Source organism: Capricornis sumatraensis, chromosome 1, assembly GCF_032405125.1.
Source record: "Capricornis sumatraensis isolate serow.1 chromosome 1, serow.2, whole genome shotgun sequence".
Taxonomy (NCBI): Eukaryota; Metazoa; Chordata; class Mammalia; order Artiodactyla; family Bovidae; genus Capricornis; species Capricornis sumatraensis.
Window position 1 is genome coordinate 9494049 of NC_091069.1, and position 26427 is coordinate 9520475.

The 26427-nt window shown below is 54.6% G+C and overlaps 1 protein-coding gene across 2 annotated transcripts in view; it reads right to left on the reverse strand.

Moving 5' to 3' along the window:
- LMX1B (LIM homeobox transcription factor 1 beta) overlaps positions 1-10552 on the reverse strand; it is an 82837-nt gene extending 72285 nt beyond the window's left edge. For both annotated transcript variants that reach the window (XM_068983080.1, XM_068983076.1), the window contains exons 1-2: positions 10414-10552; positions 9398-9584 (exon numbers count right to left, since the gene is read on the reverse strand). In XM_068983080.1, coding sequence (XP_068839181.1) covers positions 9398-9584; positions 10414-10552 — 326 coding nt within the window. The remainder of the gene's footprint in view (positions 1-9397; positions 9585-10413) is intronic.
- Between the last annotated feature and the right edge of the window lie 15875 nt (positions 10553-26427).

Here is a 26427-nt window from a genome sequence, read left to right on the forward strand (position 1 = left end):
ATTAGGACGGCAAGTTTCCGTCGTTCACTCCGTCGGACAAAGGGCCCCGCAGTTTGAGCGGCGCAGACTCTGATTAAACGACAGAGCCCTGTCACTCAGCACCATCCTAGGTACTTGTGTTCGTGACATAATCTTATTAGAAGATAAAACCGGCGAAAGCCTTTTCATAATGAAAAGTTACATTTAATGGCTGGACTCGCCCCCCACTCCCTCCCCGGACCCTGCTCGCCTCCCCCCCGTTGCTGTTGGATATGGCTCGCCTGTAATTGGCATTTAAAGCACCAAGTCCGGGAGAAAAACGGGGTTTAGGGTTTTTGTAATCCCCCTAAACTGTCTTTGTTCGAAATCTCCACAGATACAAGTCTGTTAAGAGTAAATATTTGTGGATTGATACAACCCCATTTCCCCCCTGCAAACCAAATCTGAAAAAAATATCCGCTCTCCCGCCGTGCTTCGGCCGGGGGCGCAGGAGGGAGGGCGCTGGGTCGGCCCCGCGTGGGCGGGCGGGGAACTCGGCTATCGGGGTGCCACGCCGCCTCCAGGAGCTGAGGGACTCTGCACCTTTCTGCGGCGGGAAAAAAGGTCTTGGACGCTTTTTTTTTTTTTTTTTCTTTCAATTTTCTATTCCCTCGATAAACAAACCTCCCGATCTCGCTGCTTTAGGGCCTGCCCGAGGGGGTCGATCGCAGGGCTTGGGGAGGGGCGAGGGCTTTGCTCAATTCCGAATGAAAACTCGAACTCTCTCCACCCGCCTCGCTCCATTCCAGGGGCTTTAAGTGGCTCGGAGGGAAGTCCTGGGCCGCGGGAGGCCCCGCCCGGCAGGGCTCTTTGAGTCCAGCCCAGGAGAACGCCTGGAGCCGCCAAGGGCCCCCGCAACGAGGAGCCCGAAGGCTGCCGCGCGGGCCCCGGGCTCCCGGCTCCAGCCCAGCCCGTCCCGGGATCGGGTTCCTTCATAAATCAGCGGCTGGGTGAAAGGGCTGCGCTTTAGAAAGGGCAGGACCGTGTGCGCGTATTAGAGCGCGCGGTTCCCAAATCCGGGCTAAACCCCTGGTGACACCGAAATTCATCAACAGCCGCTGGCGCCCTGTGGCTCGGCCAAGGATCCCGGGAACCGAGGAGCCGGGGAACCGAGGAGCTCATGCACCTCGCTGCCCCCATTCGGGGGTAAAGGAGAACGAGGAGCAGGAACTCTCCGAGAGGGGGGCCTGGAGGAGAAGGCGGGCGGAGACCACTGAGAGCCGCCCCGCCTGAGCGCCGAAGGGGGGCGCTGAAGGCAGCTCTTTCGCCCAGAGAAAGGCAGTTATTCTAACCTTTTTCCTTCTCTGGCCTTACTGGGGCATTCCGGTGGAAGAGAGCAGTGATCCACCCAACTCCATCCCTTCGAAACCTCCGGCGCTGGCACTGCTCCCCCACCTCCCTCTGGGTGCTCCAGGGAGAGTCACAACGGCCCAAGGTGGGAACGTGGAGCTTCCAGAAGGTCAGGAGTGAAGGGGTGCAGGGTCCCTACTGCTTTGGGAGTTAGCCCCATCTGGGGAAGAATCTGCTACAGAGTCACTCTGGACTTGGGAGAAGTTATTAACTCTCCCAGCCTGGGTTTTCTCACCAGTACACAGAGCTGCAGCAAAAAAGGTGAGTGTCCACCCAGACACTCAAAAGACACCCGTCGTTTTCCTTCCAGATGCACTTCCGTGGCCTGATGCTCTGGCGTTAGTACAGCTAACCTACCTTATTAGGAGTTAGTAACACCTACCCTGGCAACTTCCAGGGTCTGCTGGGAAAAACTGGGAACTTATGTGCTTCATCCACAGCAATGGGGGTCCATCCACAGGCTGCTGACTGCCTGCCTCCAAGGACCAGCTTCTGATGGCCAGCCCTGTGCCGGCTTTGGGGTTCTGCAAGGGGAAAACCCCAAAACACCAGTCCAGACCCGGGTGAGAAGTAAGAGGGTGGGCAGGGCTGTTCTAGGCGGTCGGTTTAGGAGGCTGCTCTCCTTGGGCCTCCCACTCGGGCAGACAATGCATTCCTGCTGGGCAGGGCGCCTCAGGCTTCCATCCCAGGCAGGCAGGCAGGCAGGCAGGAAATATACATTGACTGGATGCCGAAGGTAGGCTGGCATCTTTGGGTTTGTTTCACTTTTCCTCTGAGCAACCCAGTGAGATTGGAAAGATCACCCCTATTACACAGAGAAAGAAAACTGAAGCTCCGGAAGAGGCATCACCTTTCCTAAATGGCCTTGGCCTGCGTTACTGGGAGCCAGAGACATTCTCGAGCCCGGATCTGTAACTGCCGTCTTGCTTTTTGAGAAACTGTGTCCCCCTCGGAGGGCCCGCCTTTTGGAGGAAGTGGCCCCAGAGCACCCTGGTCCTCTCCGTCTCCATAGGCTTGGGCAACTCCAGGCCTGGGCGGGTGCCCACACCCCGGCAGCCCAGTAACTATGGCAATCCAGGAGTCACATGACAACAGTCACGGAGTCCCCCTTGAAAACCAGAGGTGGGAGAGGGGAAGGGCGGTCACACCCAGCTCATCCAGACCGGTGGTGATGCTGCGCCTCTGCCATCAGAGGTGGGCAGCATCAGCAGAGGCATTTGGGATTGGGGGAGGCACCCTGGCAGCTCGGTGTTCCAGCATGCCCACTCATCTTCCTGCACCTAGTGCGCTGCTCAGCGGTCTCCTCACCCCAGCCCCGGTGGACACCCTCCCCGGCTGGCACCCACCTCACAGTTCCTGAGGAAACCTCTGACAGCAAGGCTGGCCAGGAAGCAAACATCTTTGTTTCTCCTGGAACATGATTCCAGGAACCGGGTCCCCATCCCCCCTCCACCACCGCCCCCAGTTCACCAAGCGCCAGGCCAGCCAGGTGCTCTGCCATCAGCCGGCACATTTGGTCCTGGTCTGGGCCTGGCTTCCAGTTGAGACAAAGCCCCCTCCCCTCCCCAATGTGCGCACACATGTCCCCTGGACCCTGAGACTCCCCTACCTCTTTTCAGGGCCCCAGGGTCCACCAGGCAGATCCAGCGGCTGCCAATCAAAAAGCTGAACAGAAATGGATACAGTATTGCCCTGGGAATTGCAAAGGAAGGGCCTCTGCAGAAATTTATTTGTACTGATCAGGCGACCCAAAGGTAAAGGGCAGTGAGGAAGTGCTGTCAGCCAGGCCTGAAACTCAAGAAAGTTGCCATTCGGAGCACAGTGGCCCCTTATACCCCTCCACTCCCAACACCGCAGTAGTTAAAGCAAACACAGGCCCTTCACTGCCCTGTCAGTTACACCTTCCCCTCAAAATTACACAAACTTTGAAAGATTTTTCTGAGAGGAGATGGATGCTTCAGGAGACTTGAGGTCAAGGCTAGGCTGTTTAAAGCATATCATTAACAAATAAACATTTATTGCAAAAAAAAAGAAAATGGAGAAAAACCCTATAGGCCACCGGGGAACCAAATCATGTTGCTTTTGGCCTCAAATGACAGGAGACATTTATGACATGAATGGAGAACACCAGCCGGCCGATGAAATGGCAAACGTCTGCCACTTTGCTTCCTCTGCCTTCGTGAATCAACTTTTTCAAATATGGTTTTCAGCCTTGCCCTCCCCTCCGTACCACCACCTCCCCACTTCTGACTGCAGGGGCAATAAATACATATAATTTTGGTTTTGCTCTCTGCTGCCATCAGCACAGAATCTGGAGGTTGGAGAGGGCTGGGTCAGCCAGGGAGCCAAGGGCCTTGGGTCCTCCAACACCCTCCACTGACTGACAGCTCACAGGAACTCCTTGGATGAGTGGACCATCCCTCCTTCTTCCCTCCCCTAAAGCTGAGGCCTGATTGTGGTGTCCAACAAATTGGAGGTTATAACTCATGTCACTGAGAGTATCTTCCATCCCTCCGCCTAACTAATGCCAAAGTAGGACTGGGTGGTTGTGTGTGTATGTGTGTGTTTTCCCTTTTCTGTTTTAAAAACCTCACAGCTGCAGGATAGAGGAAGTTCCCTGGGGAAGCACTGCCAGCTCTTTATGGACCAAAAAACCTCCCTGGGCTGGAAGAGCCTTCTGACTGCCTGGGCTGGTGTTTCTCACCTGAAAAACACACAGATCCCTGGATCTCTCCCACACATACCCTCTCTTCGGAATCCCCCCTGCAGCCTGGGAGATGTCGGTTGAGCTTTATTTTCTGTCATTTGAATCACAAGAGCAAATGAACATGAACAGCTCTCCAAATACTATATTATTGAGTGTGCTTTTCTAAGTAATATGTAGACCCTGGAGATTCCAATGGAAAGATCTTTGATTCAGCCCAACCTCCACACGCTGCTCCCCGCCCCCCCCTCACAAGAAGGAATAGGCCAGGCCCACCCTGCTGCCCGCTGCCCTTCTTGACAATGTACAGTTGGCATTTGTTTCCACTCATGTAATCAGAAGCTTTTCTACCTCTATGGAGGTTCAGGAGAGGATACTGGATCCCATGAAGTATGGAACATTTACTGAAGCTTCCCCACCCCCACTGGGGTACCGGGTGTAATCCTCACAACGTCCCTGAGAAATTATATCGTCACCTCCATTCTGTGGATGGAGAACCTCTGACTCAGAGACGGGCAGCCGCTTGGCTAAGATCACACAGCTGCTGAGTGCTGAGGCCGGGAGGTGAACTCGGGTCTGTCTCAGTGTCCCACTCAGGCAAAGGGAATGGTTTTCCCAGGGGTGTCCCTCATCCTTCCTACGGCAAGCCTAGCACGCCAGCTGCCCTCTCTTTGGCATGGAATCCATGGGTGGTATGGTGTGTGGCCTCGGAGCCAAGGCATTCCTTGCCATGCTGATGGTGATAAAGCAACAACAATAATTTCCAGAATATTAACAATGTGCCAGGCAAGATGCCAGGTCCTTTGGGGCACATTATCTCCAATCCTCATAAAAATACTTCTCCCTTCCCAGGTGGGTATGTCCCCCATTTCACAGAAGAGGCTCAGGTAGGTGTCGGGGCTCAGTGGTCCTAAGCCTGGCTCCAAAGGACACACAGGAGGGAGCCTCACGTACCCCAGAGGAGATTCTCACAGCCTGCTTCCCCCACTCGGGAAAAACCCAGCAAACAAATTAGGCTACACCAGCCTGGAGCCTGGGGAATACAGGGTGAGCCAGGAGTCAGCTGTGAATAATGCATCCGTTCAGCAGCGGAGAACTGCAGCCTCAGGAAGGCCCTTGCTTACCCTTCTGCCTGCAGCCAAGTTGCTGGTGCCCTCCCGGGGGCCAGAGGGCCCCTAGATTTGGGCTGGCACAGGGATCCCCTCAGCCCTTCCATGTCCAGGGAGAGCACTCGAGAAGTCTTTTAAGTAAGGCAAAGCGCTGGCTCTTCCTTCTAAGGAAATCCGTTTTCAGGACAGGCCCACTACTCTACCCCAGGCTGTGGGGAGGGATGTCATAGCTTGAAACTAGTCTGCTGGGAGCGATGCCAGCTGGGGTACCCACTGGTGGAGGGGATGCTGCTGGTGTAACTGGCGCCCTCCTAAAGGAGGCCTCCCAAGCAGGGAGAAGCGGCAGCCAGCAAAGGCTGGGGCCTGACTTCGCTCTCCCCATGCGCCACACCCGGTGCTGGGAGGTGAGGTGAATCTCCCAGGAAGGCCTTTCCCGGTGTAAACATTTCCCAGGAAAGGAATGCACTGGGGAAGACTGGGGTTGGGCCACTGGAGCCACAGTCAGCTGGAGTAAATTAAAAAAAAGAAAGAAAGAAAGAAAGAAAGAAAATCACCCCAGGATTCAGACAGCTTTTTTGGTGAAACTCAAGCAAAGCCTCGCTGCCCCACTCTCGCCGCTGTGGAGGCATCCTACCTGGGCAGGCGAGGCCCAGGGCACCGTGCGGGCTCCACGGAGGAGAGGCGAGGCTGCCCGGGCAGGCCTGGCAGCCGAAAGGCGCCGCCAGCCCTGGATGCCGAGGTGGGCGCACAGCGCACGCAGGCTCCCGCTGGCCGCACACCGACGAGGCTCGGGTGGCCAGATCTGGGAGCTGTCTTCCAAGCGATTAGGCTCCATTTTGTGACAGATTTTTGGACTCTGCCAACGACCCTCCCCCCTTCCGGAGCCTCCTCCCGGAATTCGCCATCTCCTCGGGATAGAAAGATAGAAACCCTTTCCAGACGAGCGACAGACGGCAGGAAAAGAGAGTTACATAATTCTATTTGGCTAAGCGGCAAAAGGAAAAAACAAAAAAAACAAAAACGAGGAGGTGGGTAATGTCATTTTTAAAATGTGTTCTGGGGTGGAGGAAGGAGAGGGTGTTTGTGTTTGGAGGTTGTGGGTCTTCCCGGTTTCTAACCCGATTTTCTACCCGAAACGGAGCTTGCGCTGCCGAGGGGCCAAAGTCTGGGGCACAGCTGAACGATCCGATGCTTTTTTTCTCCCCTGAAGGAGACTCCCCCCAAAAAACACGTAACTGAGAAAAAGAAGACTTCGAATGATGCGTGAAAATGCCCAAATGTCCGTGGCCCGCTCTCCACTTTGCAGGATCAGGATGTGCGGGTGGATTTTTATCAAACGTTATTAAGTGCGCCCGAACGTCAATTAATCACCCCCGTGGTGCGTAAAATAACGTTGTGCCTCTGAGTGTCCCGGATCTTTAAAATAAATCGGAAGGAGGAAGAGACGCTTAATAAAAATAGGAACCTCTTTCCAAGGATCGAGCCCCACAGCCCCTCTCAAGGCGAAGAAACAGTTTTCAGAAGTTTTTTTTTTTTTGGGGGGGGGGTGTTAATTTCCCGATACCGCTGAGGCAGACTCGACAAAATCGAGAAGGCACATTTCTGCGCCCACTTGCCTGCATTCTCGTCTGAAAAGCATTTACACACAGATGCAATAAATATGCATCTGCGATCCTCAAAGAAAAAAATAAATCGTGAAATACATTTTTATTGTGCAAAGAACATCACTTGCCAGTGAGCCCCTGCTTGCCTCTGCCCTTGCTCTCCCAGAGAAAAGATCCACTGGAGGATTTGTCGCCAGAATTGTCTTGATAACAACCCCCTTCTTCCCCCTCCTCCGCTGGCCAGCCTAGTGCAGATACCTGATTGGCATTATTGGAAGAAAGAGGGGACGAGGGGAGGAAGACACCATGAGAGGCATGAATAATGCCTGCCTGCTGCCCACAGGACCTAGACTCTGCGCTGGAGACTCACCCTGACCCCAAATTCACTTGCAAACACACCCCTACTGCACTGAGGGAGAAAGCTCTTAGGTACCTTTTTTTCTATTTTAAACAAATATACTTTCAGCAAAGCAATAGTTGTCTAATGCTTAATTGTTTTGTAAAATGAGGGAGTTGGCCTTTCAGCTTTAAAGGATCATCCAGCTCAAATTGTGTGACTTTACAATTTCCTGCTCTGAAGAACCAGGGGGGCACCCTCTTCTTGTTTTAAAGAAAATTGCTATGAATGACTGGGGTGTGGGGAGGACAGGATGGGCAGATGGATACAAGAGGCTGGAAAGAGTCTTTACAAAACGTAAAAAAAAAAAAAAAAATTTTTTTTTCCCAAAAACTTGCACAAATGATTTGGAGGCCTATTTCCAGTTTTCTGGGCCTCCGGCCCCCACATGTTGAGTTGTCCAGGCTGAGCTGCCCTGGGCAATGGCACCACCAGAGCCGAGCTTGGGCAGGCAGAGCCAGGCAAGGGGTGCAAGAGAGCAGGATGTATGTGGACTGGAGGCTGGTGAGCCCCGCTTAGGGGACAGTCCCTGGGGCCAACCCAAAGCCTCTGACTGCACCTAGCTCCAACTACTTTCCTCCTTTTCTTTATACTGCCCTATGCCTGCCTGTGGCTGAGCTGACTGGTGGCCTCAGCTTCTGGAACTAGAACCATATCAGTCCAGGGCACGGCACAAACCCCATGAATGGTAGTGTGCCTAACCCAGGGTGCTCCAGAGAGAAGGGCAGTCTTTGGGGACCACAAAGAGCCGGCTCAGGACAGGGCCTCAGTTCCTGCCTGCAGAGCCCCCCAGCTGGCAGGAAGAGCGAGGCACAAAAAGCAGCTCCTACTGGGCCCCTGGACCGGGGGAGCACAGAGTAGGTGCTAGTGGAGGGCTCAGCCGGGGTCTTTTGAAGTAGAACCCGATGCCCTCTCCAGGGCTCTGGCCTGCAGTCCCACCTATTTCCAGGTCTCAGTCAAGCTGCTCCCCTTCCCATCAGGGTGTGGATTTCAGGACAGTCCCCGAGCAGAGCGGGTAGGCTGGCCTTGCTATTGATACCAAGCACTGGCCTCCCTATCTTTTCTCAGAGGCTTGGGCACACACAGCCCATTCTGAGTGCCACACCACCTGAGCAGCCTACCCACCCCAGAGTCCTATCGGAAATGGTTTTCTGGGCGTCACTGCAAAGTTCTCACGGGCACCCACTAGTCGCTGCCCTGGGCATCCCCACGCCCCTCTTCCTGCTGTTGCTCCCCTCCGTCTCCCTCTTAATCACACAACCAGGCACAAAACCCAGAGGGTCAAAAGAAACCAAACAAAGACCTGAATCTACTCTTATCTACCCCACGCCCCCTGCCAGACAAATCCATAGTCTCAGCTAAAAACAAAAGCCAAGCAGGTAGGGCTCAGCTCAGTCTCTGGCCCCAACCGTGAGAGGCTTGGGTTGCAGGCGGCCAAAGCAGGCTGGCCCTCCTCAACATACACACATTGCAAGAAAGAGGGCCTGCTGGGGAAGGCTGACTTGGTTAGCTCCTCACCCCATGGGGAGCCCAGATTGTGGTTTGCCACCTCTTAAGGTCCTCTTCCTAGACAGCATCTCCAGCCAACAATAATTATGTGTGCAGGATTCCCGCATGGAACGGTCTGGGGAGGGCGCACACCCTTTTCTCTCCATCGGGGACTGAAAAGGCAGCAGGGAGCCTGGCAGAAAGGGGGCATGCCCGAGGGCTCCCGTGCTTCAGCACCCTGGCACTCCACCCCCTTGCTTCAGCAATCCCCAACCAACACAAACCCTGCCTTGGGGCTGGGGAAGCACACCGCCAGGGCCCGGTTCCCTAAAGCACTGCTTTCGTTTGAAAAGCAATTCTCGGTCCCCAGTGCAGGCCTCCGTGAAGCCAGGCCCTGGTCCCACGACCGAAGCATCGTATCCCTCCCTCCACTCAGGGCCTTGTCCCGCGCACTCCAACCGGAGCAGCCCAGCGCAGGTTTCCCGAACAAAAAAGATGGCAACTAGGGGCTGCTGGAGGGTCCCGGCCACTCCACCGGGGTTAGCCGGGCCGGGATGGTTCTGCCCTGGAGGGAGACGCGCAACCCGCGGAGTTCTCTCTGGAGTTGACGGGCCCAGCTGCGCGCGGGGCCGGCTGCAGGGGATACGCGGGCCCCGGCCGGGCAGAAGGGCGGCCGGGCTCGAGTGTCGGGCGGCGGCGGGGAAGGAGGAGGACGCGAGGCGCTTACTGTTGGTAGTCTTGTTTGCAGTACAGTTTCCGATCCCGGAAGTAGCAGCTGGTGGTGAGGGCTTGCTGACACGCCGCGCACTGCAAACATTCCTCGTGCCAGGACGACTCGTTGACTCGCATCAGGAAGCGGTCGGAGATGGGCCGCTGGCAGCCCTCGCACACGGCGGGATGCGGGCAGTCGGAGCCTGCAGCGCACAGGGCGAGAGCCGGGCCGTCAGCGCCTACCAGCCCTGCCCAGCGTCCCGATCGCGCTGTGCCCGCGGCCCCCGGCCCCAAAGGCGAGGGCAGCCCGGGAGCGCCGCCCGCATGCCTGCGCCTCCCCGGCCGCCGCGCCAGGGGCCGGGAAGACTCAGTGAGTTCATCCCGGTCGGCGGACTCCGGCGCCGAGAGGCCGCGCGGGCCTGGAGTCTCGGCTCGGCGCTGCGCGCTCCCCTGCTCCGGAGATCCAGCGCTCGGTGGAGGAACCAGCACCGCGCAGGGCAGCCGGCAGGGACCGAGACAGAAGAGGTGAGGGCTTAGGCGCACGCCCCACGGCGGCGTTCGCTGTCTTCTCTCCCACATCTCCCCCCACATCTGTAATCGGGGTGACCCGGGGAACATTTCTTAGACACGGCCCTTCCCCAAGTGACCCGGCACCACTCCCAAGCTTGCCGAGGTGATTCTTGCCCTCTCCATCACCCCTGCCACCGCCTCCTACCTCTCGCCTCCCGAGTGGCAGCTCTAGAACTGCGGCCCGGTGAGGATAGGAGGTGGCGGCTGGAGCTGTGCCTGTCCTCGCTCCTCCTAGGGGGTGTCCCTGCGTACCTCTGTCCCCTCAGGATGCCTGTCTAGGCGTGCCTCTCGTCCCTTTGGTGATCACTCCAGGAGTCTTCTCTCTGTGTCCCCAACACCCCCACGTTCTGCAACACCATTGCCTTTATCCGTTGGCCTGGACCCCCCGTGTCCACCTCCAGGGGCCAAGGCCCCTGTCCCCTGCCAGTAGACCACTCGGGCGCGTCCCGACCCCGCACTCACCCAGCAGCACCCCCAGAGTGGCGGGCCCGGGGCGCAGGGCGTGCTCCTCCATCTTGATGCCGTCCAACATCTTCGCGCAGTCCGTCTGCCCGCGGGGGAAGCACCTCTCCAGCGACTCGGGACCTGTTGCTATATCCATGGGACGCGGGGCGCGCTGCGGGCCCCGCCGGCCAGGGTGTTTGCCCGCCCGCCTGCCGGCCTGCTCGCCTCCCGCCGCCGCCGCCGCCGCCGCCGGGGAGCCGGGGAGCCGGGGAGGCCCGGCCCCCGCGGGGTTGGAGCTGCGGCTGGGGCCGCCGGCTGCCCCCGGCGAGTGCGGAGCGGCCACTCGCTGGCCCCCGGCCCCGGCGTCGTGCGGGCGGGCCGGGGCGGCTGCAGCCCGCGCCGCGCTCTCTCCGGGGGCACTCGTGGGCACGCGCGCCGGCTCCTCTGTCAGTCACCTGCCTGTCAGCCCCGGGGCCGGGCTGCAGCGGCGGCGAGCGGCGGCGGCGGACGGAGCCGCGCGGGGAGGAGGAGACGGTGGCGGCGGTGCTGGTGGTGGTGGTGGCGGCGGCGGCGGCGGGCGGGGGAGGGGGTGGGGGTGCAGGGGCGGCCCCGCGGGCTGAGGGGGGGGGCGCGCGGGCGGCGCAGCGGGGTCCCGGGCGGGGCGCAGCGGGCCGCGGGCTTCCAGGCGCGCTCCCCGCGCTACCCCAGTGCCATGGTGCGCCCGAGAAGCCGCTCGGTTTAGAGCTGTGGGGCCGGCGGCGGAGGGATACCCCGGCCGGGAGCCGCCTCACCGCTCCTCAAACTTCCTGACATTTGAACTCATTGGTGCGCCTCGTATCCCTGCGCCGGGATGAGCCGGCGACTCCACGTCAAATAGTGCCGTCGCTGCCCACCCCCCCACCTCTCCAACCCTCCCCGCCCCCCCCCGGCGGGAGGGCTCCCCGCGGCCCCCCGGCTTGAGCTCCCTGCGCTGCGCTGGTCCCCCGAGTGCGGACCCGGGCGCCCCCGGCCAGGCCGAGCGCCCCGCGCGGGTCCTTCGCAGAAGTTTGGGTCGCCTTCGAAACAAATCCTTCTGCCCCACCCCCTTGAAAAATTGATTTGGGAGTTGGGGAATGAAAGCTTTTCTTTCTTTTTTTTTTCTTCCCTCTTCTTGCCTTCTTTATTATTAATATTTTGTAAAGCTTCAGCGCTAAGAGGAGTGGCCCTGAGCTAGGACAGACTCTTCACGGACGGCGGGGAGAGCAGCGGCTCCACCAGGGGACGGCGCCGACCCGCAGTGGCCGCCCGAGGGAGACCCCGACCGTCGGCCGAGGTAGGTCGCACCGGGCTGAGTTGGCGTCCCCCCGTCCCCCACCCCAGCCAACCCCGGTGCGGTCGCCTTCCCGGATCCGGTGTGCTCTGTGGAGAGGGCTGGCTGCGGGGATCGAAGCTCGGGGACCGGCAGGCAAGAGGGAAGGGCTGCTGGCCCAGGACTTGCCAAAGTCCTGGCCCGGGGTGGGGGAGTGGGATTTGGCTCCAGATTTGGGGGTGGGGGTCCGGGAAAGCTTCAGACGTGGCAGAGAGTGGGTGGACGGGTGAGCGAAGATCTGAGAAGGGCCCCCGGGATGAAGATTGGGAACACTGGGGCAGGCCAGAAAGGTGAGGCCGGGCTGCAGGCGACATAGAGTTTAGAGGATGGTTAGGAGTGAGAAAGCGATCGTGCCTAGGGGTGGGAACAATTCCCGGCCTCGCAGGATTGGCAGTGAGGGGCAGGGGTAGAAGGCGGTGGCCCTAGAGTCGCGGAGGACGTGGGCTGGAGAGCGCGAAGGAAACCGGATTGATCGCTGGAATATAAGCTACCTTGGGTGGCTGAGGGACCCTGCCGGGGGTCAGTAGGCCATGCCCGGCAGGGACAGGGCCCTGGCCAGTCTGGGCAGAGTGGGCCTCGGCACCGGGAAAGGCAAGGCCGGCGAGAACGAGCGGCCGACTCGGGCGCCCGCCCGACCTGACTCCCATCGGGTCTGGCACCCGCACTCCGCACGCAGGCCGCTGCGTCCGGCTGCGGCGCACCGCGCCCGGGCCGGCTGTGTCTTCGGCTCCCGGGGTCCCCACGGAGGCACGGCTCGCCCGGGAGCAGGGGGGCCGAGGCGGCCCGGGGGCAGGCGCAGGTTGACCCTGCGCGCCGCTGGGGGCAGCCCGGGCCCCTCCCGGAGCGGAGCAGCGGCGCGAAGCGGGGCGGGGGCGGAGGGCAAGGGAGGCGGGTCCCCTGACCCCGCTGGAGGCGAGAGGGCGGATCGGATTTGAAGCCTGCGGGAGGCTTGGTAAGAAGTGGCCCCCTGTGCCGCGGGGCCCCGCGGAGGAGCCCGGCTTTGTGGAGGATTAGAAATCTCCCCCCCATCCCAGTACCTGCGTGTATGTCGGTGGGTATCTGCGTGTGTGTGTCTGTGCCTTTCGATGCTCCCGTGTCTGAGGTTCTGCCATGCCTGTGCACCCGTGTCTCTGTGCACATACGATTTCTCTGCGTCCCTACAACTGTCTGGGCTCCGAGTATGTGATTCTGAATCCGTGTCTGATTCCCCCGCGCCCGTGTGTGCTTGGATGTGAGTCTGCTGGGCCTTCTATGTCTCCGTATCGTTAGCGTTTTTGTAGGTCTTTGTGTGCGCCCTTGCGCCTGTCACGCTATGCGGGTCCCTAGGTCTTTGTATGACTCTCATCCTCCGTATTGTGTACGGGATCCTTTTCTGTTGCTGTCTTGGTGTCACCTTTGTGTGTCTGTGTGTACCTCCGAGTTTCCGAACGATTCTGTGTGCTCGCGAGTCTCCGAGTTGTGTGTCTTTGTGTCTCCGTGTTTTTCTTGATTTCTTGGCGTCTTTGTGTGTCTGTATCCAGGACAGCGGATAAGTGGGTGTGGAGTTTCTCCCACAAGCCCTTGGTCCCTTGTCCTTGGGCAACCTGGAAACCCCAGGCCTTGAGCTCCCGAAGCCGGGCCTGGAACTGGGCCTAGATCGTCCTCGCCGGGTGCCTGGGACTGGGGCGAGGTAGCGGCGGGTGAAGCCGGGCGGACTAGGCTCGGGCGCGCAGAGCCCGGGGCGCAGAGCAGGGCTCAGGGCTGGCGGACCGATCGGGCACATTCTGCCCTCTGCTGGCAGCGCTGCATTCTTGCACCCTCTGTCGGGCGACTGCTTGTAGGCAAGAGGGTCCTTGTTCCAGGCCCAGACCCTCTTCTTCTTCAGAGCGCACTTAGGAATTCTCTTCCCTCCAGTAGGAATTCTCTTCCATCACAGGTCCTGCAGACCCACCCCAGACTCCAAATTCCGGGAACAGCAGGTCATCCCCTTCTTCCTGTTTCCCATTCCCCACCTTCCCTGTGCCGAGCCTCTTCTCCACAACTCTCTTCTCCCCTTTGTTGGAATGGAGCCCTCGGAGCTTCTGGGACTCTCTGGCTGGTGTACAGAGTTGAGTTGGGACTGTGCCCAGGGTCGCATTCCCGGGGCGGCTCATAGGCTGCATCTCCAAGCAGAAGGGTGAGCCGGCAACCCACCTTCGTGTACATGGCTCACCTGGCACCCAGGACGTACAGAATCTTGGCCCATCACCCTGTGCTCCTGCCGGCTTCACAGCCCACACCACCAGGGCCAAGGCGGGTGCCCAGAGCTGTCCGCAGCTGCTGAGATTCGGGCTTGGACCCTGGCCGCAGTCTGCTGTCTCTGATCTGGGAGCGGGGTTGCTTAGGCCACGAACCTGGTTTCCCATCTCCTCCTCCTCCTGGTTTGCTGCGCATTAATTCCCCACCCTCTGGATTAACCCGTCGGTCCTGTCCTTGCCTTTTGTCTCTGCCCCCCTCTCCCTCAGCTGAATTGGCGGCGTCCCGGCTCTTTCGCGCTGTGCGCAGAGGCCCCAGGTCTCTTTAAAGCCCAGTCGTGGCTCCTGCGTCTCCCGACAGCTTCCCCTGCTGAAAACTTAGCAGACTGCACGGTAGAAACGGGGCCTCGGCCCGAATTTGGGTACTACCGATAGCCGGCAGTGCTGTCTTGCTTGGACCGGCCAACAGAAGCCGCGGTTTCTTCCCCAGGGCAACCCCAGGCCCTCTGGCGATCCGGGATTCTCTTGGGCTCGCACTAAGGTGTCAGAAACAGCTTCGGGTTTTCTCCACCTAAGGGAAAACCCAGCCGACTATGCAGAATCACTTGGGAAGAAGCAAGAACTGAGATGGAAGCTATAGGGCGGGAGTCTTAGCTCCCCATTTCTACGGACATCTCATTTCCACTGTGCCTTTCTTTCTACCTCCTTGCTCCTTTCCTTAGGGCTTAGTGCTCCCGCCGGCTGCCTGCGCTACCAGTGGCCCACAAGCAGGGCCCTAGGACTCCCACCCTCCCGGCAGTGGAGCCCTGTCTGTTCTCCCCCAGCCGTGCTTCTGACCAGAGCCAGCTGAGAGTCCCCTCCCAGTTTACAGCCCCAGCTGGAAGCCAGAATCCTGGGCAGGGGTGGAGGACAGGGCGCCGCCCAGCCTGGTGCCGCGAGGCGAGGGCGCCGAGCTGTGCGGATCGGAGATTCCACCCTGCCAGCCAGGGGTAGAGTCAGGGCTGCCAGAGCACACAGACCCCGTCCTGCCTTGCTTGCGGGCCACTGGCCCCTGAGATCCTCAGATGCATGGGTGCGGGAATGTGGGGGAGGCCAGCCTGGACTAGAGCTGCGGCCCCCAGCCAAGACCTAGGCTGGGGGCTGCTCCTCCCAGGACCTAGCCTGGGCTCTGAAGACCTGGGTGCTCAGGAAGTGAAGTGGGAAGGCACTGAAGGGGTCGAGTGTACCGGCCTCTGGAGCCAGATGTGATCACCTTTGACTCCTTGGATCACCGGCTGTACTTGACCCCCGGGACACAGGGGTCAAAGGCTCAGGTCTCTTCTCAGTTAGCAGAGAGATGCATGTGTGTGATAAGTAATCTGGTCACCTTCTCACAGCCCAGGGAAGAGGGTCTGTGGTCTTCCCATGTCTGCGGAGAGCTCGGAGACCCTGAGTCCCGTGGAGGTGCCCAGAGGAATAACTGGGGGGAGGTGCGGTTTCCAAGTTGGGGGGCATCCCTCTGACTCAGGACTGGGAGCAGGCCTCACTCTCCCATCTGGGGTTTTCTAGACTGAGGTGGCGGGGGACAAGACTTTAGTCAGAACTTGCTGGGGAGGCACAGTGTGTGTGATTCCAGGCTGTGTGCGGGTGTGTGTCCGTGTGCAACGTGGGGACCGTCCAGCTCCAGCAAAGTCCTTCAGCCCTCTCTGCGGCCCAGCCCCCATCCTCAGCCAGATGGTGGGGGTCTCTGGCCACGGACTCATGACTTTTCAGCACAAGGTCTGGGTCATTAGTCGTGAGATTTCTCCTTGGTGGGTCAGGAGATCCTGACTCAGGATTGCAGATCGAAAGGCTGCTTTGAGCCCTCAGGGCTGGAGAAGGACGGTGCCCCAGTCAGGTGGCCCAGGGCTGAGATCTCTCACTGGCCAAGCAGTGGGTTAGAAGTGGGGTGAAGAGCAGGTCTCAGGGAGTCCCCCCAGATCTGGTTCAGGACCTCCGGAAGGCCCTCCCCTCGCTCCGTACTGCAGCTTCCTCATCTGTAAAGTGGGCGTAATAGCCTGAATTCCCACAGGGCTGTTGCGAGAATGGACTACAAACGCTCAGCACAGTGCCTGGCACATAGTGCGTCTCCACTCAGATGTCTGGAGGAAAGAGAGTCCCCAGGACTTAGGAGAGACTGCAGCTGCCTCCTTCCCGCCCAAACGCATGCTGAGCTCAACAATCTATCTTCCTTTAGGGCAGGTGAAACTCAGGTCCAGGCAGCTGTGGGCCGGGCCCAGGAGACCCCCCACCCCCCACCCAGGCAGTGCCCAGACAGCCCAGCACAGTCTCAGCCTTCACTCCCCGCTTTGGCTGTGGAGCCCAGGCTGAGGGGTTTTTCAGACGGCAACAGAATTAGGGGCTTCAGCCCAAAGCATCCAAGCTGTCCGTGTGGGACTCCCAAGGTGCCATTTATATTTATTTCCTAAAAGGCACTTTCCTCAAGAATCTTTGCATTTCTTGCCAAATGGACAGGCTGGGGTATTTCAGCGACTCCTATAGAACCGGGGGCTTCCCTGACGGAGGACCTGAGCCAGAACAAAGAAAAGGCCCAGGACCATATTTTGAGCCATAAAACCCCCATTAGGACACTTAAGAATAACTCGCAGAAAGACATTTTATATGAATTGGACACAAATTCACAAAAGCAAGAAAGTTCATTGGTCTCCACCCTGAGGGTCCGTGACTGGGGAAGGGGGGCTGGGTGTGATGCGGGGGCCAGCGCCCAGCCTATTTGATCTTTATCTTAAATCCACTTCAAAAGCGGGGGATTGGCAGAGCTGGAGGTTTGCCTCTTCCTGTAATTATTCGGTGTCTAGTAAAGTTTTTATGAGTGTCTGTGCAAATAAATGCATTTGACGTGCATTTGTTTTGGCTAGTGCCGCTTTATATAGGAGGCATGTGCGTCTTCTGTTGGCCCTCAGAAAAGAACGAGAGTGAAAATAAAAATAAAACCAAGATATCCGGCCCAGGCAGAGGGGCGGAGCCGAGGCCGTCCCCCTGCAGACCACCACCCCTCTGCTAAGGGCTCATAGGAACTGGGGATGCCACCAAATAAGTTTTGCAGCCTTTGGGTTTGCTGCATGGAGTTGCCCTGGGCTAGGAGGTGGGTTGTCTGAAGCACAGATTCTGAAGGCTTTTTTTGGAAACAGAACTCTGCCTGCCTTTTGATTACTGTCCTCTGGGTCTTCTTGGTGAAGAAAAATGAATAAAAAATAAGGGTGAGTTTTGCACATGTCATGTTATCATCCAAGTGGCAGGGTAGACCTACTTCTCTGGAATTTGAGCTCAGGAGAATCTGGTGGAGAGGCAGGTTGAATGGACATGTGGCTCCCCAGCCTTCTCCGGAAAAGGTGACCAGGGTGATGCAGAATGGGCGTTCCTCCTGTGTGGCCCGGGGAAGCAGGGGAGCTCCCTAAAGGCCAGGAGCCAGGTCAGGGGGTCAGGAGCTAGAAGCATCTGTGTCCCTGTCTCAGGTGTCCAGCTGGCTGCCTGAGATGCCTGCAGGTGCACTCAGCTTTGGTTCATGCTGGCTGTCTCTCCTCCCAGCACTGTTGTCTTGATTTATTTGTTCTCCAATTATTTTAGCATTTTTATTGAAGTACGATATGGCTCAGGGGTGAAGAATCCGCCAGCCAAGCAGGAGATTTGGGTTTGATCCGTGGGTCAGGAAGATGCACTGGAGAAGAAAGTGACAACCCACTCCAGTATTCTGGCCTGGGAAATCCCATGGGTAGAGGAGCCTGGTGGGCTGCAGTCCATGGGGTCTCAAAAGAGTCAGACACGACTTAGTGACTAAACAACAACAACAAAAACATGCAGAGAAGTGCACAATGCATAAAATTATGAAGGGGACACACTTATGCCCCAAAGACCCTAATCAAGAGAGGAAATGTTCTGGCTACGCAGAATGTCTCTGCAGCCCTACTCCCAGGCACTGCCCACCCACTTCATGAAGGAAACTGCTATCTGGTTTCTATCACCATACATGAGTTTTGTCTGGTTTTGAATTTTATACGTGCACAGTCATAGAGTATGTGCATCTTAACCATACTTTAATCATGAGGTTTTGCGTGAAAATAGGGATTTTTCTCCTGAAATCCAGAGGTCTGCTTATCTTGGATCCTTATTCCAGTGGGGTGTTGATAATCTGGAGCTGAATTGTGCCCTCTCCCAACCCCTAATTAACCCCTACACACCCATCCCCTTCAGTTTGCCAGGGAGTGTATGAATTGGTGACTCCTGCTATAACCTGTGGCTTCTCCCCTGCTCTTCAGCCCGTTCCCCCAAAGGAATTACTGTATGTACACTGGGGAAGTGGATCCAGAGTCTAATCCTAGTCCCTCCATCCATATCCAGTATCTTGTGAGGTAGAAATCATGAGACCCTTTAACAGGTGAGGAAATCAGCACCTCAGAGAGGTGAGGTCACTTGCCCGGGGTCACACAGCATTCTAAGTGTCAGATCTTGGATTCAAACCTGGATTGGCCAGACCCCAAACCTCAGGCTCTTGTCGCCTCCCCACATGGCTCCCCTGGGCATCCCGGCACAGGCGTGAACAATCCCCCTCTGCCTCCTTCCAGCAGGGAGGAAGCTGGACTTTTTCCAAAGGAAACGCTGGGAAACACAAAACCCAAAACAGAAAACAGGGCAGGGATGGTTCCCAGGCCCCAGCAGCCTAACCTCGGGGGATGCAAGTCTAGTCTGGGAAGGGCTGGTCGGGACGGGTGCAGCCTCCCAGATGCAGCCAGGGAGGGCGGCATTGTGCCAGTCACTGAGTATTCACCAACATGCCAGGCACTTCCTGTATGTTGTTCCTGAAGATTCACAAGGTGCCTATGAGGTATGTAATGTTATTTAATCCCACTTTACAGATGAGAAAACTGAGGTTCAACGAGGTCACATTTCTTGCCTTGAACTACAAATGTGTGAGTGGTATGCCTTTGCACCGCACTGGCTCAACCCTCTTATCTGGTCCCCCTCTGCTCTCCTGTTACGATGGAGGTGCACCCAGGTTCGTCCTCTTGGGTGCACAAAGGTTTCTGGAGTTTGCCTGACTTAGTCTGAGGCTTAGTTTCAGGAGCCATGTGATAGTTCATTGGACCTCAGTTTCTTCATCTAGGAAATGGGGATAGTATTACCACTTTTCATTACTATTTGGAGGTTCAACAAGACCTATGGGCTTTTGAGTCTGGAAGAATTGTAGGTGGCCTGTTGGAGCAGGGGGCAAGAGTGTCACTGGATATGCAAAGGTGCGGAGGTGGGAAATAACTCGATCCATTGGATGCCCAAATGGCTGGGTCAGAGAAAGGCTGTGGCTGCAGGTGTGGACAGGAGTCTGACCGCAGGACATCCTAAGTCACGGCGAGGAGTGTGGGCTTGAACCCAAGGGCAGCAGGGAGCCATGGGAGGGTTTGAACAAGATCATGCCACAGTCAAGTTTGTTTTTTAGGAAGATCTTTCTGGCTGTGTTGAAGGGTGAGACCATAGGCGGGAGGCCAAGTGACGAGGCCTTTGGGTTTCAATATCCCTTTTGTATGGAATGATGTTGGGCGGTCCGCAGAGCAGACCTTATCCTCTAATTTCCCATAGAGGTTGTGTTTCCAGATTCAGGGTTTCATGTTACACAGAGTTATTCTTTCTGGAATGTGTCCCCCGAGCAACCCCGCTGGACCCTCTGTGGAAGGAGGGGCTCTTCTGAATGCAAAATGCACTTTTATGCAAAAAAGTAGAGCATTGCAGTGCTGGGCCTTGGCGGTGTCTGTCCCTGAAACCATCCAGCAACCAACAGATGAAACAGTGTTTTAGGAGTTGGGACAGGCTGCAAACACCAATAATAATAATAGTAATGATGATAACAACTAACCTGTATTGATGACCATTCTAGGCTTTTGTGAAGTCTCTAAAATCTGTGATCTTGTGCGTGCCTGAGTGCGTGCCAAGTCGCTTCAGTCATGTCTGACTCTTTGCAACCCTATGGACCGTAGCTCACCAGGCTCCTCTGTCCATGGGATTCTCCAGGCAAGAATACTGAAATGGGTTGTCACGCCCACCTTCAGGGGATCTTCCTGACCCTGGGATCAAACCCATATCTCCTGTGTCTCCTGCATTAGCAGGCAGGTTCTTTACCACTAGCGCCACCTGGGAAGGCCCTGTGATCTCAGGACATCCTAAAACAAGCCTGTGAGATAGTTGGCACTGATACTCATTATACAGATGAGGAAAGCGAGGCCCAGAGAAGGGAAATGCCTTGCTCATGGTTCCTGAGTGGTAGAACCAGGGCAGTAGCCATTGGCACTTGTGGGTGCTGGGCTGCCCCAGAAGGGTGGCAGGCTGGTGTGTTGTTGAAGTCTGTGGCATCCAGACAGCCCTGCGCCTGTTCCCAGTGCATAGAAAAGGCAGAGAATTGCAACCTGGCACCCTGGCCTCCACCTCCACTTCAGCCCACATAATCTGCCCGGCCAAGTTATTCTCCCTGGACGAGCTTGGCAATTCAGGCTTTCCAAACCTAGGAAAAGCCTCCAAGTCTAGAATCCTCCCAATGGGCTCTAAGGCTTCTTGGCTTGTGTCCACCCCCTGGCCTCAGCCCTACCTCCTTCCCCTCCATTCTGCATTACTCGCCAAAACTGTTGGCCTTATTTCAGCTTCTCAGATAGCTCTACTCTCTCCTGCCTGCAGGCTCTGAACAGGCTGTTCCCTTTGCCTGGCAGACTTTCTCCATTCCGTTTTCTTAGCTTACTCCTATTCATCCTTTTGGACTCAGTGTAAACGTCACCACCTCCCAGAAGCCTTCCTTCACTTATTGGACTAGCTTAGGTCTTCCTCTTATGTGTTTTCAGCAATGTGTATTTCGTCATCATGGGGCGATGGGTTATCTGTCTTCCCCACTCTTCAACAGTCCTGCGGTCTCAGGAAGGAGCGATGGGGAGGACTTCCTCAGTGGATGGGGGTGGAAGGGGATCTGCAAGATGGGGAGGGGACAAGGGCTCTTGAAATATAAAACGGGCCATATTGTGCTCGCTCAATGGTTGAAGATACATGTCTCCCACATAGACCAGCTGAGGACTCAAGGCAAGAAATCACTTCTCATGGCATAAGATGAGGCTGATTGCACTGAATAATTGCCCCATTTTATCCCATTTCACTGCCCTTCCCTCTGCTGGGGAGCCCTAAGGATGTGGGAGAAGAAAACCTGGACTCAAGCCCAGGCTGGAAAACACACAAATGGAGACCTGGGCTTGCTGGACTCCAGGGGAGGGTGGAATGGTCTGGGGAAACTGCGGCAGCAGAGCTGCTGGTGCGGAGGAGCTTACAGGCCGGAGGACGGGGGTGGAAGATGGTGAGGTAAGGAGAGGCTCTTCTCTGTTTCTAGAATTCTGTTTTTTTTTCTTTTTTAAATTAAAAAGTATTTTTTAAGATTGAGGTATAGTTGATATGGGGGTTCCCTCATAGCTCAGTTGGTAAAGAATCCACCTACGATGCAGGAGACCCCGATTCGATTCCTGGGTCGAGAAGATCCCCTGGAGAAGGGAAAGGCTACCCGCTCCAGTATTCTTGGGCTTCTCTTGTGGCTCAGCTGGTAAAGAATCCACCTGCAATGTGGGAGACCTGGATTCTATTCCTGGGTTGGGAAGATCCCCTGGAGAAGGGAAAGGCTACCCACTCCAGTATTCTGGCCTGGAGAATTCCATGGACTAAGTCCATGGGGTCGCAAAGAGTTGGACACGACTAAGCTACTTTAACTTCACTGTAGTTGATTCCCTGATGGCTCAGACGGTAAAGCGTCTGCCCGCAATGCGGGAGACCCAGGTTCGATCCCTGGATGCGGAAGATTACCTGAAGGAGGGCTTGGCCACCCACTCCAGTATTCTTGCCTGGAGAATCCCATGGACAGAGGAGCCTGACAGGCTATACAGTCCATGGGGTCCCAAAGACTCGGACATGACTGAAGCAACTTAGCACACATAGTTGATATACCTGGGGACTCTTACTTTTATTTTTCCAAGTGGGGTTTGTTTAAGGAGACCTTTTGGTTACATAGGTTAGATATTGGTTTTGTTTTTGTTCTCTGGCCAAATAGCATGCAGGATCTTCATTCCACAACCTGAGATCAAATCCAATACCCCTGCAGTGGAAGCACGGAGTCCTAACCACTGAACCATCGGGGAATGTCCCTACCTAAGGCTTCTTGATGGCAACCACAGAGGCAACTCCTAGGATGCAGTGGTGTCTCACACAGTGCAAGGGGACAAGAAGAGGTAGCCAGGAGCCTGGTCCCCTTCATAAGCACCCAGTGCATGGTGATGACCATCAGGATTTCACCCTTGGGGCCTCAGGCCTTTGTCTGCCACTGCTGAGCAGAGGCCAGATTCCCACGGAAGGAGCTTATTGAGGGGGCAATTGGAGGGTGACAGCTCAGAGGGGACCCCCCCCAAAAGGAAAACTGTATTTTCAGGGTGTTAGGGCACAAGAGCAATTAAAAAAAATCTGTTTTCAACCATTTCTTTCAGAAACTCATTTCTTTTTAATAAAGGAACATTAAGAAGCATAACACAAACAAGAGCGTTTTAGACAATAAATGTTTTCTGTGTTTAGGAAGCTCCCCACGGGGGAGGCAGAAGGCTTTGTGGGAGTTTTGGGGCCCTGAGCTCCAGGTTCTAGTCTATGTGGGAGCCCAGAACAGTCCAGGCTGCCCAAGGAGAGCCAGGCTGAGGGAATGGCAGTGACAGGAGATGGCTCCACTGTGCCCTGAACACTCGAGGAGGAACGGAGAGCACCCTTGTTATGGTCCAGTTGCTCGTTCATGTCCGACTCTGCAACCTCATGGGTTGCAGCACGCCAGGCTTTCCTGTCCTTCACTATCTCCCTAAGTTTGCTTAGATTTATGTCCATTGAGTTGGTGGTGCTATGTAACCATCTCATCCTCTGTCATCCCCGTCTCCTCTTGCTTTCAATCTTTCCCAGCATCAGGGTCTTTTCTAATGAGTCAGCCCTTTGCCTCAGATGGCCAAAGTATTGAAACTTCAGCTTCAGCATCAGTCCTTCCAATGAATATTTAGGGTTGATTTCCTTTAGGATTGACTGGTTGGATCTCCTTGCAGTCCAAGGGACTCTCAAGAGTCTTCTCCAGTACCACAATTCGAAAGCATTAATTCTTCAGCGCTCAACCTCCTTTAAGGTCCAACTCTCACATCCATACATGACTACTGGGAAAATCATAGCTTTGACTATATGGACTTTTGTTGACAAAGTAATGTTTCTTCTTTTTAATATACTGTCTATGTTTGTCATAGATTTTCTTCCAAGGAGCAAGCATCTTTTAATTTCATGACTGCAGTCACCATCTGCAGTGATTTTGGAGCCCAAGAAAATAAAGTTAATCACTGCTTCCACTTCTTCCACATTTGCCTAATGAGAAGATTATCCTCCAATGTTTTTGGCCAATTTAAGTATAGGAACTCAAGACAATGAAACTTTCAAATGGCTACTTAAAATATTAATATTATGAGTTGGGTATTATCTGTAAAATTGTAATCAAAAATTTTATTATAATTTTGGATGTTTATAGCAGTAACCTAGTAAATGGGTTAAGAAGCAATAGTAAGTATAAATATTGCTTTTTCTTACAGTTTGTGAGATAGTGTAATTTCAGACTCTTGACTTTCTTCCTTTTTTATTATTATTTTTAGTTGTGTGAAAATTTACCATCTTAACTATTTTTGTGTACAATGGCCTTAAGTATATTCACATTGGTTGTGCAGCCATCACCCTTTTCCAGAACTCTTTTCATTGCAGAACTGAAACTCTGTCTCCATCAAACAATAATTTCTTCTTCTCTCCTTTTCTGACTCCCTTGGTAACCACCATTCAGTGTTCTGTCTTTTATGAATTTGACTCCTCTAGGTATCTCATTTGGAGAAGGCGATGGCACCCCACTCCAGTACTCTTGCCTGGAAAATCCCATGGACAGAGGAGCCTGGTGGGCTGCAGTCCATGGGGTTGCTAAGAGTCGGACACTGCTGAGCGACTTCACTTTCACTTTTCACTTTCATGCATTGGAGAAGGAAATGGCAACCCACTCCAGTGTTCTTGCCTGGAGAATCCCAGGGATGGTGGAGCCTGGTGGGCTGCCATCTATGGGGTCGCACAGAGTCGGACACGACTGATGCGACTTAGCAGCAGCAGCAGCAGCAGCAGCAGCAGCAGCAGGTATCTCATTAGGTGGAATCACACATATTTGTCCATTTATGAATGGCTTATTCCACTTAACATAATGCCCTTGAGGTTCATCTGTGTTATAGTATGTGTCAGAAATCCCTTCCTAAGACAGAATGATATTCCGTTGTATGCATATATGCCACATTTTGTTTATCCATTTCTCATCTGTCTTGAGTTGCTTCCACCTCTTCGCTAAGGTGAATAATGTGGCTATGAACATGAGTATACAAATATTTCTTCAAATTCCCACTTTCAATTCTTTTGAGTATAGACCCAGAATTGGAATTGCTGTATATGGTGATTCTATTATTGTTATTTTTAGGACCCACCATACTGGCTTTCGCAGTGGCTGCACCATTTTACATTTCCACCAGCAGTGCACCAGGGCCCCACTTTCTCAGTGTCATCCGTTTTTGATAGTAGCACCCTAATGGATGTGAGGTGGTATCATGGTACTTTTGATTTACATCTAATAAATAGTGCAACTGAACAGTGATAACAATGAATAGCAAAGCTAAGCATTTTTTCATGTGCTCATTGGTCGTTTGTATATCTGCTTTGGAGAAATATCTATCAAGTCTTTTCTTCGTGTTTGGTAGGGATTTTGGTGGTGGTTGTTCAGTTGCTCAGTTGTGTCTGAGTTTTTGTGACCCCATGGCCTGCAGCACACCGTGCTCTTCTGTCCCTCACTATATCCTTGAGCTTGCTGTCCATTGAGTCAGTGATGCCATCCAACCATCTCGTCCTCTGTCTCCCCCTTCTCCTCCTAATATATTCTGGATATTAACCCCTTATCAAATATATGATTTGCAAATATTTCTCACATCCAGTAGGTTGCATTTTCACTCTGTTGATCAAGTCCTTCGATACACAGAAATTATCAATTTTGAAGCTCTGTTTACCTATTTTTGCTTTTGTTGTCTGTACTACACCTGCATTTTTGAGTCTGTGACCTTTGTCATTACAAAGCCACCTTTCAAAATGTCCAGCATCACTTTCCAGAGCACCTCTCTTTACTTCTCTAAGTTGCTTGACAGACAAACTCATGCTTGGTGTAGTAATTATGCCAGCCACAAATACTGATTGGCCACATATTATGACACTAGGTTATACTTACTCTCCTTGTAGGTACAAATTCATAATCTGCAGAGCTGCTATATTGCATCGTAAAGTGAATTGCAAAAGGCTTGTTTGCAACAGTATCCAACCCCTATGTATGCCAGGCCACACTCCCGGGAGAAATTCTAAAGCTACACGAAATTACTTTATCTCTTTTAACCCATTTGTCAGCTTATTATGATTAACATCCAAAATGAGCACCCAGTGAGGTCATTTCAGGCCAATGTGTCTTCCCCAAACAACACACTGTTGGTCGAATGAAATGTTTGAGAGAATGACCCATAATACACAATGCTTTGGAAAGAGGCAAATATTAGGAATTGGGGTGCGGTGGGGTGGGGTGGGGTGGGGAGCCTTACTTTATATTCTAGCTATAGAATAATTAATATAAAATACTGACAATAATAGTAGCAGCAGAAATAACCACCATCTGTTACTCCAGCCTGGCACTGAGTTCATTGCTTCACGCACATTCTCATATGGAATCCACACACCAGCCTTGCGAGGAAGAGGCTCATAATGTTCCCCATCTACAGATGGAGAAATCGAGGCTCAGGCAGGTGAAGACACATGCTGGGAGAACTGGGATTTGAACCTGTGTCTTTCAGAACCTGAGCTCTTAATCACTACATGATTCTGCTTTTATCCATCCTGTGCCAGGCTGTGAGTGCCCAGCACTGTAGGTGATCCAGAGAGGAGCCCTTTCAGGTACTGGTGGCGGTTAAAATCCTCCTATCTCACTCATGCAGAGTTGGCTGCCGGGCTGGGACCCACACTTGGCTTGGTTCCCTCTACCTGCTGGTTGGTGGTCCACCCTCAGCATGCAGGCTGATATGGGAAGGAGGCATCACAAGAGGTTCCTCCTCACTTCTGCTCAGGCAGGTTAGAACCAACTCACCATCAGACACTTGGAAGATAAGAGAGAAGAAAGTTACCATTCAGGTCAGTTTCACACAAAGAGGTGACAACATAAAAACATCAGAGGCACAGGAGACTCTGGGTGACCTCTTGTTTTGTTAGAAGGAGCTAATATTTTTATTTTTGGTAAGCTTGCTTTTTTATTATGGAAAATTTCAAGCGTACATAAAAGTCGAGAGAATAATATACCTATCACCC